Here is an 18991-nt window from a genome sequence, read left to right as displayed (position 1 = left end):
GTGAAAAGCAGAGAAAACACCTGCTTTGTATGTTTTAATGAGACAGAGAGAAAATAAACAATTACTATGATAATATGTATAAATCAATGAAGATAGATTCAGCATACATGCTTTGAGGATATATTTTTATTTTTATTTTTATTTTTATTTTTTTGAGACAGTGTCTCGCTCTGTTGCCCAGACTAGAATGCAGTGGTGTGGTCTTGGCTCACTGCAACTTCCGCCTCCTGGGTTCAAGCAACTCTCTTGCCTCAGCCTCCTGAGTAGCTGAAACTACAGGCACATGCCACCAAGTCCGGCTAATTTCTGTATTTTTAGTACAGACGGGGTTTTACTATGTTGGCCAGGCTGGTCTTGAACTCCTGACCTCATGATCTGCCCACCTCGGCCTCCAAAAGTGCTGGGATTACAGGTGTGAGCCACCACACCTGGCCTGAGGATATAGTATTACATTTGCCTCTCTGTGAAATCAACAAGGGTATGCGGAAGCCTGGACCTGAAGTATGTCTAGAAGTAAGCAGTTTTGCAAGCACTTTGAAACACTTACAAAACTGACCACCAAATAGGCCACAATAAAAGTCTCATCAATTCCAAATAATCAATTTCATTACATTACATATTATCATTGAAAAGACTTTTAAAAATCTTTATGTGTAAAAAACTAAAAAAAGAATCCCAACTGCCCATGTTAAAATCATAACAAAGTACTTCACATTAAAATTCAAGGAATTTTTAAGATTCAATATCAAATTTAATATTCAAGGAATTTAGAAGTCAAGGATAAACCATGCTTAAAAGGAGATGTACAATCTTAAATACATGTAGGTTTAAAATGACAAAGATAAAGGATAAAGAAGCTGTGTGTTTTATTCAAGAGACTAGGAAAAGTCAATGTCCAAAGAAATTAAAAGGAAAAACAAAGAGTAGAAATTAATCAAATAAAACAAAAGTGAGTATCTATAAAACTGAAAGTTGATTCTTTGCTAGAGAGTGTCTATTTTAATAGTTTTTTCAAAGTCTTACCAAGAAGTAAAAAGACACAAAATTTTGGGAAGAAAAGAAAAACTAAGTACAGATAAGATATTTTAAAATCATAAAGGCTACTTCAAACATCTTTATGCCATGATTGTAAGACATGAATGAAATAAACAATTTCCTAGAGAAACACTGTGGAAGAGACAGCTGGTCGACCCTGTTTCTGATCTCCGCTTTGGCAAAGCTTCCCGCCACTGTGTGCGGCCCACATGTGAGACGTGTGCTGGGTCCAGGAACCCTCGGCCTCTAGCCAGGGAGGCAGCCTCTTCCACTTACCCATGTGCCTTGCAAGCATTACCACTTTCTGAGCATGGCAGGCACTGAGAAAATTTGACACGTTCTAGTTTGTGATAATGGAATTCCTGATTTCTGGCTATGCAAATGGATGCCTAAAATAGAGATTTCACTTCATGGTTTCCTTTGTGACTAAGTTCCAGCCAACATAATCTAAGTGGAAGTGGTGCACAGCTTTCAGTAAATATCCTGGAGGAGGAGGGCAGGCCTTCTCCTTCCTCCTTTTCTCCCTCTTGCTGGCTGGAAGCTGAAGCTATGCTGGCCCATGAGGCTCCCTGAGGAAGGAAGGTCACATCATGCTGTGGAGGAATGAAGGCGTCGGGGTCACTGCCACCTCCAGACTGACCCATGAGCTAAAACACTTTATACCTCATTAAAGACACTAATGTTTTAGCTTTCTTTTGCTTGCAGGTAAATCTAAACCTAACGGATTCAAACATTAATTACCAAAATAAGCAAGAAAAAGCAGAAAAGTGGAATACAACCACTAAGGAAGCTGACTTAGTAAAAAAAAAAAAAAGTTTCAAAGGACATCTAATAACATTAAGACGGTGATACTAAGAAAAGAGTGAAAAGAGGAGGAACTAGTGAAGGACAGAGAGAAGGGGGACTGGCCTGGCAGGAGGGGTGCCAGAGGAGAGTGCTGTCCTGGAGGCCACGCCAAGGAGGGAGGGAGTGGCCAACAGCATCAAATGCTGTTGCAGGACACAGACATAACCAGCAGCTATAACAACTGAGAGGTGAGGTGACCCTGCCGAGGGCAACTCGGACAACTCAGACGAAGGTGTAGAGCCAGCGGCCTCCCTGGAATGGGGTTAGGAGAGAGTGGGAAGAGGTAGATTGTAGACAGCAAAAGATAAGCGATTATTTTAAAGTGTTTTGCTACAAAGACAGGCAAGGCAATGGAGTGGAAGTTACTGGTAAAAGTCAAGTCAAGAGAAATCAATAAAATTCCAGTCAAAATCACAACAGGGTTTTTCATGGAACCACACAAACTGATCCCACAATGACATAAAGCCGTAAAGACTCACAATCAAGACAACCTGGAGAGTTGGGAAGGAGTGGAGGAACATTTAGAAAGGCCTTCCCAGAGATAAAACCATCGTGCTGAAACAAGGAGAGCCCAGAAACACGGGACACCCGGGCTCCCTAGAGAGGCGGGGGTACAAAGGCAGGGGTGAGGAAGCCTAGGCTGGCAACCACACAGCAGAAAATCACACTTCCAGACCACGCAGAGATCTAGACATGAAAAAGAAAACTAAACTAAAGACTACCTTTACAACCAGGATAGGACAGCTTTTTCAGACAAAATCAAAAATAAAGTATAACCTCACCTTAAACTCTTGGCCAAAACAAAAAGAAAAAATAAATAAATAACGTATAAAGAAAAGGCTGTTTAAATTTTACATCAAAATAGAAACGTTTGGCCAGGTGCAGTGGCTCACTTTGGGAGGCCAAGGCAGAAGGATCGCTTGAGCCTGGGAGATCAAGACCAGCCTGGGTAACATGGCAAAACCCCCCTACAAAAAATACAAAAATTAGCCAGGTGTGGTAGCGTATGCCTGTAGTCCCGGCTACTCGGGAGAGTGAGGTGGGAGGATCACTTGAGTCTGGGAGGCAGAGGTTGCAGTGAGCTGAGATTCGGACCACTGCACTCCAGCCTGGGCAACAGAGCCAGACTCTGTCTCAAAAAAAAAAAAAGTTTTTTAAATAAAAAGGCAAAGTCAGACAAGTGATAGACTGGAAAAATATTTACAACATATGAGACACAAGGGCTTATATATTATATACATACAACCATAGGATAGATACTCAACATCATTAGCCATTAAGGAAATGCAAATTACAACTATGAAAAAAAATTTTTGTTTGAGACAGAATCTCACTCTGTCGCCCAGGATGGAGTACAGTGATGTGATCTCAGCTCACTGTAACCTCTGCCTCCCAGGTTCAAGCAATTCTCCTGCCTCAGTCTCCTGAGTATCTGGGACGACAGCCATGTGCCACCATGCCCAGCTAATTTTTTGTATTTTTAGTAGAGACAAAGTTTCACCATGCTAGCCACGATGGGGTCAATCTCCTGACCTCGTGATCTGCCCAACTCAGCCTCCCAAAGTGCTGGGATTACAGGTGTGAGCCACCGTGCCCGGCTGAAAAATTTTACAGTTTGACCATACCTAGTGCTGACGAGGATGTGAAGGAACTGAAACTCTTACACACTGCTGGTAGGAATGCGAAATGATACAACCACTTTGCAACACAGTTTGGCAATCTTTGTTTTTGTTTTTTTGTAGAGATAGAGTCTCCCTACGTTGCACAAGCTGGTCTTAAAATCCTGGCTTCAAGTGATCCTCACACTCCAGCCTCCCAGAGGGCTGGGATTACAGGTGTGAGCCACAGCACCCAGCCCTATAGTCTGGCAGTTTCTTAAAAAGTTAAGCACACATTTACCATATGCCTCAGCAGTACCCACTCCTAGGTATAACAGTCCTATCCCCATCCATAGTTTCACTTTCTGCAGTTTCAGTTACCTGCAGTCTGAAAATATTAAATGGAAAATTCCAGAAATAAACAATTCATTCATAAGTTTTCAATTGCATGCCATTCTGAGTAGTGTGATCAAATCTTGCACAGTTCCGCCAAGGACATAAGTCATCCCTCTGTCCAATATATATACACACCGTATACACCATCCACCTGTTAAGTCACTTGGTAGCCCTCTCAGTTATCAGACAGTCTAGACGCTGGCAGTATCCCAGTGCTTGTGTGAAAGTAACCCTTATTTTATTTAAGAATGGCCCCGAAGTACAATGGAGTGATGCTGACATACTGTTAAAATTGTTCTGTTTAATATCAGTTATTGTCCATCTCTTATTGAACCTAATTCATAAAGTAAACTTTATCATCAGAACGTATCATGAAAAAACATGGTATATACAGGGTTTGGTACTATCCACAGTCTCAGGCATCTGCTAGGGGTCATGGAACATATCCCCTGCAAATAAGAGGGGTTCTACTGTATTGACACAACATAATGAAAGCATCTGTCAACACAAAGACGTGAACATGAATGTTCACAGCAGCTTTATTTATAATAGTCCAAACTAGAAGCAACTCAAATGTTCATCAACTGATACATGGATGAAACACACTGTGGTATATCCATACAATGGAATACTACTCAGCAATAAAAACAAACAAACTATGGATACATGCTGCAACAACATGGATAAATCTCAGAATAATTATGCTGAGTAAAAATGGCCAGACAAAAAAAAAAACCTCAAAAGAGTGCACATCACATGATTCCATTTAAACACAATTCTAGGAAATGCAAACTAAAGCACAGTGAACCAGAGCAGAGTGGCTGCTGGGGGTGGGGTGTGGGGAAAGGCGAACACGGAGATGGGCTGGAGGATGGGCTCACCAAGGGCACATGACACTGTGGAGGGTGATGAGATGAGTGTGTTCACTATCTTGACTGTTGTTGGCACGGATGTTTGGAAACAGACGTTCATTCTACTGGGAGGATAAATTGGTACAGCCGCTTTGAGGAGGAAAGTGGCCTATCTGGTGAAACTAAAGATCTGTGTACTTCCTGGCACAGCACTTCTAAGCCTGGGCATAGCCCCCAAAGCTGAAATCAGTAAACTATAGCCCACAGCCTGGACCTTGTTTTTGTAAAGTACGTTTTATTGAATACAGCCACACATGTTCATTTACATGGTCTAATGCTGTGGCTGCATTCCTGTGACATTGGCAGAATTCAATAGTTGCAAGAGACCATCTGGCTCAAAAAGCCTGAAGTATTTTTATCCAGCCCTTCACAGAAAGTGACCTGATTCTTGCTGGAAGAGACACTGGCTCTTGAAAGCTAGGAGGCATGGAAAAGAGCCATGGAAGCATTGTTTATGAAAGGAAATGGCTGAAAAACCTAAATGTCCATCAATAGAGTAATTAATAAGCAAATAATGGACTATAAGGCTTCAATTAAAATGAATAAACTACATCTACAAGTATCAAAACATGAGAGAGAGAAAAATGCTGCATGAAGAAAGCGACCTGCATAATGGATCAACACTAAGGTGACATTAGAAACTCACTAAACAACACGAGGCACATGCAAAATAGAGATACACACCAAGTTCATCCTGGGGACTGCCCTCAGGGAAGGGACTGGAGCAGGGGGAAAAAGGACTTTGGCTCTTCCTACATGATTTTTTTTGAGACAGTCTTGCTCTGTTATCCAGGCTGGAGTGCAGCAGTGCAATCACAGCTCACTGCAACCTCTGCTTCCTGGGCTCAGGTGATTCTCGTGCTTCAGCCTCCTGAGTAGCTGGGACTGCAAGTGTGCACCACCATACCCAGCTAATTTTCGTATTCTTAGTAGCAAGGGGATTGGCCATGTTGGCCAGGCTGATCTCAAACCCATGGCCTCAAGCAATCCACCCACCTTGGCTTCCTAAAGTGCTGGGATTACAGGTGTAAGCCACCGCGCCTGACCACATTTTTGTTTATTTAAAAAAAAAAAAAAAAATGTAGCAGGAGAATGGTGTGAACCTGGAAGGCAGAGCTTGCAGTGAGCCGAGATTGAGCCACTGCACTCCAGTCTGGGCGACAGAGCGAAATTTCATCTCAAAAAAAAAAAAGTAACAAAAATGTTTTAAGAAGACCAACAAGTTAAATTTAAGTCTGATGTTTATCAATAGCCTAAAGAAAATCATACAGACACTTGCTGATTTTCCCCTAACTGTAACATACATCACCCCTGACTTTGAAGTTCTCACTACCTACTTTTTTTCAAAACAGTAGATGTTGACCAAAAAAGGACACTTTTCCTTTTATCCTCTGAATCCAAAAGATTTACCAATCTGAAATAATTTACTCTCCCGGGGATACTTTGAAACACAATCCTAATATGCCTGCGTAAAAATCATAGCTACAAAATTTAAACAAATGGATGCTTCAAAGGTGACCTCCACTAGGAGCCTGGAGGGACACATTCAGGGTTTTCAACTGGGTCTCAGAAATACCACCAGTGACACCAGGACAACCCCTCATGCATACAGAAAGAACTATAATGTATTAACATTCCATCGATGAGAAACAAACTGCAGAAGGCATTTCTCCTTTCAGCAAGGCAAATAGTGGTGCTGTCAGCAAAGCCTCTATCGACATTCTCCAGTTATTATTGTTAAAAGGGCTCCCTCTACTGTTAGTCTCAATTGTACAGTTCTCATTGGCTATTTCAGGCCCTAGCTTCATGACAAACTAGGACATGTTAAGCAGAATTATCTAAAACAACCATTAATTCAGCTGGGGAAAGATATGTATATGTGTGCATGTGTGTGTACACGTGTGTGCACACACACCTATATATAAAACTTTTTTAAATTGTTGAGTTATTAGGCTAACTATCCAAGAAACTTCTGTTTAAAAGAAAAAAAAATTATTCTTCCTCTTTAAAGTGACTATAAGAGAAAGCTGGCTGTGGCATTTGAGACACACCCTGCTGGCCCACAGGTGCCCGCCCCAGTGGTCATGTGCCCAAGGAAAGGGTAGTGGCTGGCAAGAAGCCACAGGTCCCAACAAAAGCACATCACACATGTGTGAGGGGGACTGCAGGGAGACAGGTACAATAGAACGCATATTTCAAAAAAAGACTTAAAAACATTCCCAGTCTCTTTGTAATCAGCCAGGGCCAGGCAGCCAGCCTCCCATTCTGCAGACGGGACCTGGGAGAAGGGATGGGCAAGGCCAGAAGGGGAGGGTCAGGGAGTTAGAGCCCAACAGGCCTTTGGCTCTTGGCTCCTGAGCTCCCCAAGCAAGCCACTGCCCCCTCCCAAGACGGGGCTGGATACCAGGCCAGGGAAGCAGCCCCATACAGAGTCCCACACTTTATATCCTCCCAACTGGGAGGAGGGAGGAATGGCATTTTTTGTTTCTTTCTGAGGCAGGGTCTCACTCTGTCACCCAGGTTGCAGTGCCGTGGCACAATCGATCCACTACAACCTCCACCTCCTGGGTTCAAGCGATTCTCCTGCCTCAGCCCCCCAAGTAGCTGGGACTACAGACATGTGCCACCACACCTGGCTAATTTTTGTATTTTTTGTAAAGACAGGGTTTCGCCATGTTGCCCAGGCTGGTCTCGAACTCCTGGGCTCAGGTAATCTGTCTGCGCTGGCCTCCCAAAGTGCTGGGATTGCAGGTGTGAGCCACCAGGCCTGGCCAGAAATGGCATTTAAATATGCAAACAGACATCATTGATAATGGCAATATTTGAAAGATGTTCTAATTTGTAAGTTTGTAAATGTATGAAACAGACTGCTAAAATGCCAGTGTTTACGGAAATCATTCCATTACCTTCTCCCCAGGTTTGGGTGACTGCTGCAATTTCTCATAATCTTTCTTCGTCTCCAAAATTTTTTTCACAAGTCCACCTGTTGAAAAATCAGTGATTTTATGTTAAAAGTTTATTCTCTACCCCAAAAACCTATTCCAAATGGGTGGGATGGTGAGAAAAACACTAAGTTTTTATCCTATCTCTTTTTATGCTGAAACAGTTTCAAATAATCTTTATTTGTTAAGGAGATAGTATACAAGAGTGACACGACAGCTGGTAGTGGAAATTATCAAATTTCAAAGTGTTTCAGGGAAATCAGCTCCTTGAAAAGTAAAAAGCTTTAGAAATAAAACAGATTTTCTATTTTCAAAGATTAAGAAGGAATGTAGCTTGACATCCAAAAATACAGCCATCTATTACAAACAGAAATAACAATTAAGAAATGCTTCTAAGTACTGATACTTCTTTTACATTGGGGCAAGAATTTTTCCATTTCTTTCAGAATTTACTCATGGGATAAATATCATATGAAGTTTTTTGGAATAGTGTTTTACCCAAGCACGCATCAGCTCGAGGCTGACTGAATCAATGAGGGTGCGTCCACACAGTGGAGGACTATGTGGCTGTGAAGACAAATGAGGATGATTTCTCTGCATTGCTGCAGAATGAATGCCTGCATCTACTGTCAAATTAAAAAGAAGAGCAAGATGGAAATAAGTGTAGATACCAATAAATACACATGCACGTGCATATGTATCTATTTATTTGTTTTTCAACTGTAAGCATAAACCCTATTTTTTACTGTTACCTACAGGGAGAGGGAGAGTAGAAGGTAGAGGAGACAGGGAGAGTAGAGGGTAGAGGAGACAGGGGTCAAAGCCCCACATTTCTGATTATACCTGGTTTTGCACATCTGACCTTAAAATCATGTGAATTATATTACATTAAAAAGGTAAACACTAATGCCTAAAGGTTGAATGCAAAATGAAATAAACTTAGTGGTATCCCATTGGCAAGCATGTGCCACTAGAGAAGAATTGTTTCACAACTTTAAAACGGAAACTGACTATATATCCCTAATAGGATATACCCAACAAAGAGGAAGACCCACCTACCAAAAAAAAAAAAAAATCCTTGGGCTGGCGAGGTCAGGAGTTTGAGACCAACCTGGCCAACATGGTGAAACCCCGTCTCCACCAAAAATACAAAAAAAAAAAAAAAACTGGGTGTGGTGGTAGGCGCCTGTAATCCCAGTTACTTGGGAGGCTGAAGCAGGAGAATTGTTTGAACCCTGGAGGTGGAGGTTGCAGTGAGCCAAGATCACACCACTGCACTCCAGCCTAGATGACAGGGCGAGATTCCATCTCAAAAATAAATAAATAAATAAAAATTAAAAATAAAAATTAAATAAAATCCTTCAGCATTTCCAGTAATCCTACTGTTGTTAAAAACCGGTGGTGGTGTTCCAAAATTGCTGTGTGTGCATATGAAGGATCATAAAGCATGGGGACAGCTGCTGTTGCTGGGAGCCAGGCTTTTTGGCATGAGATGGAAGAGATGCACATATAAAACCAAAGAATGCAGGCAAAACCCTACAATCCTAAATCGGAATTGAAAATATCATCATGAAGTCAGAATAAACTTTCTTATTTTAAAAAAGTATATCCCTGGCCGGGCGTGGTGGATCAAGCCTATAATCCCAGCACTTTGGGAGGCCGAGACGGCGGATCACAAGGTCAGGAGATCGAGACCATCTGGCTAACACGATGAAATCCTGTCTCTACTAAAAAAAATACAAAAAACTAGCCGGGCAAGGTGGCCGGCGCCTGTAGTCCCAGCTACTCAGGAAGCTGAGACAGGAGAATGGCGTGAACCCGGGAGGCGGAGCTTGCAGTGAGCCCAGATGGCGCCACTGCACTCCAGCCTGGGCAAGAGAGCAAGACTCCATCTCAAAAAAAAAAAAAAAAAATAGTATATCCCTGCTTTTGCAGTGAAAATGCCTGGAAACAAGAAGCAACCCAGAGCAGTAAGCGGCCGGGTGCCTTGGAGAAATGAGGCAGTTACAGGGCACGAAGTACACAAAACAAGCCGGAAACGCCTTGTTGTATCAGAAAACAAGGAAGCTAAAGAGTGTACTGGGCTGTGTCTAAAGGCCGCCAGAAAATAACTCCAATAGGCTCCCCTGGTCAAATACTGGGCAATCTGAACATTAATAAGAAAAATTGAGATGGGCTGAAATGAAACACATCCACTATGTTAAAAATCCGTGACTAGGCCGGGCACGGTGGCCCATGCCTGTAATACCAGCACTTTGGGAGGCCAAGGCAGGTGGATAACTTGAGGTTAGGAGTTGGACACCAGCCTGGCCAACGAAGCGAAATCCTGTCTCTACTCAAAATACAAAAATTGGTCAGGCATAGTGGTGCATGCTTGTAGTCCCAGCTACTTGTGAGGCTGAGGCACGAGAATCGCTTGAACCCAGGAGGCAGAGGTTGCAGTGAGCTGGGATCGCACCACTGAACTCCAGCCTGGGTGACGAGCGAGACTCCGCCCCAAAAAAAAAAAAAAAAAATTGTGGCTTCATATAGATACCAAAAAAAAAACCCCAAAACCAACAAGCCCTCATATGTCACCTGTGATGGGTGCCAGGAAACAAAGTCATATTATGAGAACACATCTATAAAGGAAAGTACTCAGCCTGCCTCTTCTGCAGAAACTGTGCTCCAGGACACTCAAACCCTGGTGTGGGGAGCAGGGTTTGCACTTCTGAGTTGTACAGCTAGAAAACCAACAATAATATTCCAGAACTAGACTTGCGAAGGGCCTCAGAGATCATCTACTTCCACAATCTAATCGAACGGATGAGACAAGACGTCATCTGTAGCACAGTTGCCAGTGAGTTTCCAGCTTCCAACAGTGCCCCCGCTCTCCTCTAAGGATTGGGAGCAGCAGCCATCGCCTTAGAGGAATCCATGCCCGCAGCGTCCTATGTACCGCCAGTGTGACCCCGCCAGTGTGACCCAGACCAGAACCTGGCACACAACAGTCCCTTGCACTGGATCCTTTCCAGGAACACGTGGAGAAGGTGCGTAAGCGCACACACATGGACATGCATGCACACTCGTGCCCAGGACTCACCATGCTTCTCCTCTTCTTCTAGTTCCACTGCTGTTACCTGAGCAGGAAAGGAAGGGGAAAAAAGAAGATTCAGGCTTGCTGAATTCTAAAAATCATGCTTCTGTGGATCTCAAAAAAGGAACAACAAAATTAACAAAGGTAAAAAACTAACTGAAAAATTATAGGACATTTTTGTCTACATAAATCTAAAAGCTAGAATATTAATCTCAATGTAGGTAAAACATTGTTATTAAAAAAACACCACATTTCGGTTAACTAACCATTTCAATTTCTGACATTTCAGAGAGCTGAGGGGCAGCTTCCACCACAAATTGATCATCCTCTTCATTGTCAGAATTGTGCGACTCTACAATCACATTTGAGACGGTTTTACCACTCCCTGATCTAAATAAAAAGAAATTAGATTAAATTAGAAATGCTCTATCAGTCACACCTTTTCATCAATCCCAGGCATCTGAAACTGTGTCACAGGTCAGCAGAGAGGAATCTAATCACCAACCATCTCTAGAACAGCATCTCAGGCTACCCACTGAAGCTAAGACGGACTGTCTGCAGTGTCCTCTGCAAGCCCTCCAGGCCTGAGTCCCTGTGAGCCTTGCCCTCCCTCCCCACCCAGTTTCCCCACATCCCTGTGCTGCCCCTCCAGGCCTGAGTCCCTGTGAGCCTCGTCCTCCACCCCCACCCAGCTTCCCCACATCCCTGTACTGCCCAGGCCTCCTGGTCCACACCTGGCCTCCCACCCCCCACAGCCTCACCATGCCCTCTACTGGACAAGGACCCTCAGGGCCTCCGCCTCTCCCCTGAACACGCTCTCAGTGACACCAGCCCTTCACCTGCTGCTTTCTACCTGGAGGCACTTATTGCCCTGGGTCACAAACCTCAGGGAAGGGGCCACACTGGGGTCCCACTGACCAGGGGTGACCCCAGACCTCTCTTCACACACCCAGCTGGAGGCCCCTCATTCAACTCCTAGTCACGGTGGCTGCCCTATGTCCCACCCAGCACCACGTACACACTGCTCTCTCCACCCAGGTCCCATCATCATTCCGGGCAAGTCCAACAGCCTGGCCCTCCAGCCCCACACCTTGTCCTCCTTGGTGACATCCTTCACCCAAGGGCTCTCTTGTGCTCTCCAGGGCCACCCACTAGAACTGCCCCACCTAGAGCTGCCTCACTCCTCACTCAGGCCAGTGTCAGCTCACTCTGTACAAATGTGAGCCCCAGACCCAAACACTCTACAGGCTCCTCGATGGCCCCTCCTGCCTTTGTTTCTTCCCTATACACTCGTGCTTTAAGCAATCACCTAACTCCCCTGCTGCGTTATCATAGTGCTGCATGTGTGCACACGCATACACACACACGCATACACACACACGCATACACACACACGCATACACACATGCATACACACACATGCACATACACACACGCACACACACGCATACACACACGCATACACACACGCGCACACGCACGCGCACACGCACACGCATACACACACACGCATACACACACACGCACACACACACACGCATACACACATGCACACACACACATGCACATACACACACGCACACACACGCATACACACACGCATACACACACACGCATACACACACATGCGCACACACACACGCATACACACATGCATACACACACATGCACATACACACACGCACACACACGCATACACACACGCGCGCACACACACGCGCGCGCACACACGCGCGCGCACGCACACACGCACGCACACACGCACGCGCACACACACACGCATACACACACACGCATACACACACACCCCCCCCAAAACCCTCCCTTGCTTCAGCGCCATGCACAAGGTCCAGAGGGAATCTAGACACTTGGGAACGAGTTCTTAAAATAACACCCATTGCCTCAAGTATGCTCGACTTCCTCAGCTGGGTCCTCGAGACGCTCAACAACCATCTGTGTGGCTCCGCCAGGACCAACCTCACTTCGCACCCGCTGCTCTGTCAGTACGGCAAGAAGCCTGGGCTCCTGTCCCTCATCTACCGCGCTCCCAGCACACCCTCACTGTGGCCCACGTGGCACCCCCCCGACAGCTGCGCCCCTGTGCCTGCCCTGATTGGCAGCTGCTCTCTGTCCCGCCTTGCTCTCCAGGACACGGCTTCCCCACAGCCCTCAGCTGCAGCTGCCGCTCCTCCCACAGGCCTCTTGTCACAGGCCCAGAGGGAAGGTCAGTAATTTCCTTTTGCTTGCTGTGGCTTCCAGATTATTCTCCCTAGAAACTGCCAACTTTAAATCCTGTCGCCCTCGACCCCATCATTGCTGCCATCAGCTGCCAACCCCTGGTCCCACCCGGTCCTCCTGGACCTGCCACTCTCGCCAACACTGCTCCTGTCTTAACTTGTGATTTCAAGTACTGAGAAATGATCCTTCCCAGATCCTGGCCTTGGGTCCCTGAACCCTCCTGGGATGATCCCACCTCCCACACTCGACACCCACTCCCAAGGTCACCCTGTCACAACCACTAACAGCAAGCCCCAATCTCCAATCCAGTGCCCCACGCCTTTACCACCACCCATCTTCCTAGCTCATGGCCCTAGGACCTGACTCCAACAATCCTTCCACCTGTCCAGCACCTTCAGCCTCTCAATCCTACTGCCTCCTCCTGACCTTCACCCCGAGGGCTCTTCCCTCATTCACTGGCATAAATCCCACATTGGTCATGACCATGGGGCTTCCACATACTCCAACTCCTTCCCTCCTCTCTCTGGTGCACTTGGCACAGCTGAGCCCTGTTTATTCCAGCCTGTGCACCCATGCCTGCAGGTGTAGCCAACTGCGGCTGCAGAACAGGCTCCACCACACCATCTCCTGTCTCTTTATGTCCAAGTCTGCCAGATGCTGCCCTGAAGTCAGTTGTCAGCCACGGCCTCTGCCCAGGCACCATGGACAGGCAGCCCATCCTCCTTTGTGGTGGAGACCGTCCTGTGCATTGCAGGAGGTTCAGCAACAGCCCTGCCCTAACCCCTCCCCCTCGTCAGAACACCAGAAAATGTCTCCAAATCATGGCCCAATGTCCCCAAAGGGGACAACCTAGAGGAAAACCTCTGCTCTAGTCTCTTCACTAGCCCACTCTCGTGCACAGCGACTTCACCCAGCCCCTCTTTCCTCTGACATTCTTCTTCGCCCAGACCCTCTTACGGCTCATGAGAAAAATAAGTACCAGAAAATCACCTTAAGAATCTGCACCACACCATGTGCCGACTCCACCTCCACACCAGTTCCTACACCCACGCCGGGACTCTGCTCCACCAAATCCCTGTCTCACGTCGCCTACGTCATCAATTTCCCCTCTCCACTGGATCATTCCCATCATCAGAAAAATCGTAACTCCCCTTGACACCACCTTTCCCACTTTCTAGTCTTATTCCTTCACTTCTCTTTGTGGCAAAACTCCTAGAAAAACACATCTACTCCTCCTGCCTCCAATTCCTGCCTCTTATTTGATCTGAAACCCACTCTGGTCCATCCTGTCTGTTCTTTGTCTTTATATTGCTTATGACTTCTTTTTTTGAGATAGTCTCACTCTGTCGCCCAGGTTGGAGTACAGCAGTGCAATCTCAGCTCATTGTAACCTCCACCTCCCGGGTTCAAGCGATTCTCCTGCCTCAGCCTCCTGAGTAGCTGGGACTACAGGCGCACCCCACAACGCCCGGCTAACTTTTGTATTTTTAGTAGAGACGGGGGTTTCACCACATTGGCCAGGCTGGTCTCAAACTCCTGACCTCAAGCGATCTGCCTGCCTTGGATTCCCAAAATGTTGGGATTATAGGTGTGAGTCACCAGGCCCAGCCTGCTTATAACATTTTGATCACCTTCTATTTTTAATTTTTGTGCAATTAAGCCCCTAATTTTTCCCCTATTTTTTCCTAATTCCTCTACTGTTTTCATGCTTAGAAAGTCTTCAATCTAGGGGTCAGAGAAATGCAGTCCAACATTTTCCCATAGATGTGAAGATTTAATTGTACATGTATGCATGGTTTTTCTCTTTCATCCATCTGACATGTCTGTTGGCTTATGGTGTGAGGCGAGGGCCTACCCTCATTTTTTGTTCCTCAATAGCATGTTTCCAGCACCATGTGCTGCATCCCTCCCCTATCTCTCATCGGAGGCACTGTGCCCACTGGAGAACCGCCCTGCTGAGCCAGTCTTACCTATCTGTTGGTAACGCCTCTGCACTGTCTTGCCGTTTGACCCGGGGAGGGGCTGGTCTTGCACTCCCAGGCCGAGGAATTCTTCTAAACCCAAATATTGGAAAACCAAAAAAGGAGTATGAAAGGCTTATACATTTCCAAGTGGAAAAAGAAAGCCCAGGTGAATGTTAACACTCATCTCCAGGCCATAATCAATGTGCTAGTTAGGACGCACTACTCTGCAGAAGAGCAGGAACGTCCTGGGAACCCAACCAACCAGAAAGTGTCCGTCTTTCAACTTGTATTTTCAGTAATTTCAAAATATCAACAACTATCATTAATCAAAACATCACATAATTCAGCTATAATTTTGAATTCCCCTAAATCTCCAAAATATTCTGCATATAGTGATATGACTCCGGTACAGAAAACTGATATTCTTGTATTTTTTGTACAAGTAATTCCTCATAAGTTAGCTCAAGCACTAAATGAACAGCAACAGGCAGAAAGAGAAGCACAGCAGTGTCCTAGGTGTGATCACTCTGCTGAGGGAAAGGGATTCAAAGCACACAGACCTGATGTGGGATGAAAGCTCATTAGGAATTTCTGGAGTCTCTGGCACGTCAGACTTATCTTGGCCAGCAGGTCCAACGTCTCCTTCTAAACAAATGACAATCAATTAGCAATTCACAAAGGAAAAAACACACCAATAACTATTTGAAAATACTATTTGCATTTGTATTTGCAGTTATTTGCAATCAAATACATTTGTAATTGCAAATACAAATGAGCAATTTTTCCATCAATCATGTTGATGAAGAGAAAACCAATGTCTGATACCTAAACTTGGTGAAGATTTGGGAAAACGGGCACACTCCAACCCAGGGAATACAAACTGGTTCAACTACTTCAGAAATAAAATTCAAAAGGCAGGCCGATCAACTCAGCGCTTACAGGAAATACAGCCCAAGAGGAGAAATGGACACATGTCAAGATGCTCACCCATCACCACTGATGATACTGACAGTCAGTCACAAAGTAAATTATGGTACAGTCACATGCTAGCCCCCTTTTGTGTAACAATCCAGGACAGTAATATATCTAACAATTATATGCATATGCATATATATACACAGGGTTCTAGAAGAATATTCGTTTATGTTATAAGCAGTAGAATTACCAGTGCTTTTAATTTTTGTTCTTTTTTTGGCATTTTTAAATTTTTCTACATTGGTATGTACCATATTATGTTTATAATCTGAACAAAGTTTTCTTCATTTTGATGAAAAGAATTAATCAGTAAATAACAAGGCCCAAACTATTAAGACAAGTTTACTCCACTATTTAAAGTAAAAGGAATTAACACTTCAGAAAATAGTCAGAATTTGAATATTAGAAATATACTTTATATTCTGGGAAAAAAAATCTGAAATGTATTCTTTTCAAATTTAAAAGATATAAATTAAATCTCAAATTAAATTAGGGTAGTTCGCCGGGCATGGTGGCTCACGCCTATAATCCCAGCACTTTGGGAGGCCAAGGTGGGCGGATCACCTGAGGTCGGGAGTTCCAGACCAATCTGACCAAGATGGAGAAACCCCGTCTCTACTAAAAATACACAATTAGCCAGGCATGGTGGTGCATGCCTGTAATCCCAGCTACTTGGGAGGCTGAGGCAGGAGAATCGCTTGAACTCGGGAGGTGGAGGTTGCAGTGAGCCAAGATTGCACCATTGCACCCCAGCCTGAGCAACAAGAGTGAAACTCCATCTCAATAAATAAATAAATAAATAAATAAGGGTAGTTAAGATCTTTTTCCATAAAATAAGTTACTTACACTAATGCACTTTATAAAGCACGAATCTGAGAGTCCACATTTACATTCACACACATGCATACAATTGATATGACACATAGGTATCTAAGGCCATTCCTCACCTGCATCACTGGCGGAGTCACCTAAAAAAAAAGCACATCAGAAAATTAGTTTTTGTGTAAGTCAACCTCAATATAGTAAATGATGAGAACAGAATTAGAGAAAAAACACATTGTACATAATTTTGGATGTCTGTTAAAAAAAAAAGATCATTTCCTCATAGCCGCTTTTCTAATGTCCCTATTGCCATTTTGTTTTATTTTCAAAAATAGAAAAACAAAGAGCAAACAAACTGTGCATCATAAAATGGTACTATATAGAAACAGGACACAGGGATGTGGAGAGAGCACACCGGAGAGAGGAAGTAAACAAGTTCATGAGACAAGAATCAACAAAGCCAGAGCCACAGAAAAAGCACATCCAAATGTGAGGGAACCACGCAACAGCCTGAACCTGGCCAACCAAATCCCAGGCCGTTCCACAGACTGGGAGACAGCCAACAACAGCCCATCTTATAGACATGATTGGAAAGTATTTTTCCATCAGCTCCTGAAAGCAGAAGAAACTCTTCCAGCTCAACACAGGGCCACCTCTGCACCTTCACCCAGGATCCTTTTTCTTCAAGTGCTGTGTCTTGGGGACAAATGTGACCTAAACAGTCAAAGTAAATGAGCAGTGGCACCACAGGGCTGGGGTGGATTCAAAACCACAGGTGGGAAATCTCTGTTTCACACTCTTAAGATGCACAAACGCATTTGCAGAGGAGCGGAAAGCGCATGGCTTCACATGACAACTCAGGACACTCTACGGGCAGAAGGGAGGCAGCAGGGCCTGATGCAGCCACTTGTTCAGCACGGCCCCACCCCAGACAGGAACAGTTCATGTGGCCTCGAGACATCAGCCTGGGTTATTCTGAGGGTCCACACGGCGCAGAGTGAGGAGCGCTGCACAGACACCTCCAGCTCGTTTATTCACAGGAGGACTTTCTGTGAGCATAACAGTCACGAGCTCATAAATGCTGCCCTAAGAGGGTGGCTCGGGCAGGGAGAGAGGGGGCCGAGCTTGTGGATCAAGGGGAACCAGGAGGCACTAGAGGACCCTATTAATATGGGCCTGGGAGCCTCCAGAGGTCACACCCCACAAAGTGCCACAGCACAGGGGGCAGCCTGGCACCCGCCAGGGCCTAGGGGACTGCAGGGCACAGTGGTTAGCAGGGTCCTGGAGAATGTGGTTCAGATAGTGCCACTAGAAGCAGTTTCAGAGACCCCAGCACTTTGGGTGCTGCACCCAATGCGGGTGGAGGACTCAGCTCAACCCTGGGATGGGACTGCTGGGGACCAAGAGCAGGTGACAGAAGATCTTCTCCTCATGGCTCTGCGGCCTGGAGCGTGTGCTTAGCAGAAACCAGCACTGAGAGTCCTCGTACAACTTGGGGGCAGGCAGCAGACACAGTTTCAAACCCCCGGCTCTTTCTTCAAAACACCAGGGTGTTCAGGACAGGCCCTGGGTTCACACAGCACTCAGACAGGTTCCTGAGAGGTGTGGTTATTCAGCCACAAGGCCGATACCCCAAAGGAAAGTCAGCACAGTCAACTCTCTACCTTTCAATGGATACTTCCAGTCCCCGTCACCCAGAACCCAAGGCACCTGCCACATGGCCCACACCATCCTCCCCGAGGCCTGTGCTTCTACAGCGCCAGCACTCTGCCAGCTCCTGCCCTCACAATCTCGTCCCAGGTGACCTAGTCCCCACCCAGGCTCCCGCCATCACCCGGCATCAGCAACTCTCACAGCTCCTCTCTAACCTGGGCCCTCCCCCTACACTCCAGGCCGGCTCCCCCATCACATGCCAGCAGCCCTGGAATCCCACCACTTCTCCCTTCCCAGGGCTCCTCCACAGTCCAGGTCTCTCTCTCTTCTCTGGACAATCTTTAACCCTCCCTAATTAACATGGCCAGTCTTCAAAATCTAAATATCATTATACTGTTCCTCCTAAAGATATAATTAGCCTCCCGCTGCTCTTCCAATAAAGGTTAAACTCCATAAGTTGGCACAGGGACGTGGCTCTGGCACTTCCTCTGGGCTGAGCCAGCCCTGCTGCAGTCGCATCCCAGCTGGGATCTTG

The 18991-nt window shown here is 45.6% G+C and overlaps 1 protein-coding gene across 10 annotated transcripts in view; it reads right to left on the bottom strand.

Moving 5' to 3' along the window:
- The window catches only part of TRAF3IP1 (TRAF3 interacting protein 1), an 82876-nt gene that overhangs the window by 37531 nt on the left and 26354 nt on the right, over nucleotides 1–18991 (bottom strand). For all 10 annotated transcript variants that reach the window (XR_012421636.1, XR_012421637.1, XM_074010648.1 and 7 more), the window contains 6 exons: nucleotides 16929–16949; nucleotides 15567–15651; nucleotides 15013–15096; nucleotides 11071–11194; nucleotides 10811–10847; nucleotides 7693–7769 (listed from right to left, as the gene is read on the bottom strand). Coding sequence is in view for 8 of the 10 variants with exons in the window: in XM_074010648.1 (XP_073866749.1) it covers nucleotides 7693–7769; nucleotides 10811–10847; nucleotides 11071–11194; nucleotides 15013–15096; nucleotides 15567–15651; nucleotides 16929–16949 (428 nt within the window). In the remaining 2 variants the exon portion in view is untranslated. The remainder of the gene's footprint in view (nucleotides 1–7692; nucleotides 7770–10810; nucleotides 10848–11070; nucleotides 11195–15012; nucleotides 15097–15566; nucleotides 15652–16928; nucleotides 16950–18991) is intronic.

The sequence above is a fragment of the Macaca fascicularis genome, chromosome 12 (assembly GCF_037993035.2).
Source record: "Macaca fascicularis isolate 582-1 chromosome 12, T2T-MFA8v1.1".
Classification (NCBI taxonomy): domain Eukaryota; kingdom Metazoa; phylum Chordata; class Mammalia; order Primates; family Cercopithecidae; genus Macaca; species Macaca fascicularis.
This window is presented reverse-complemented; position numbering and strand designations above follow the sequence as displayed.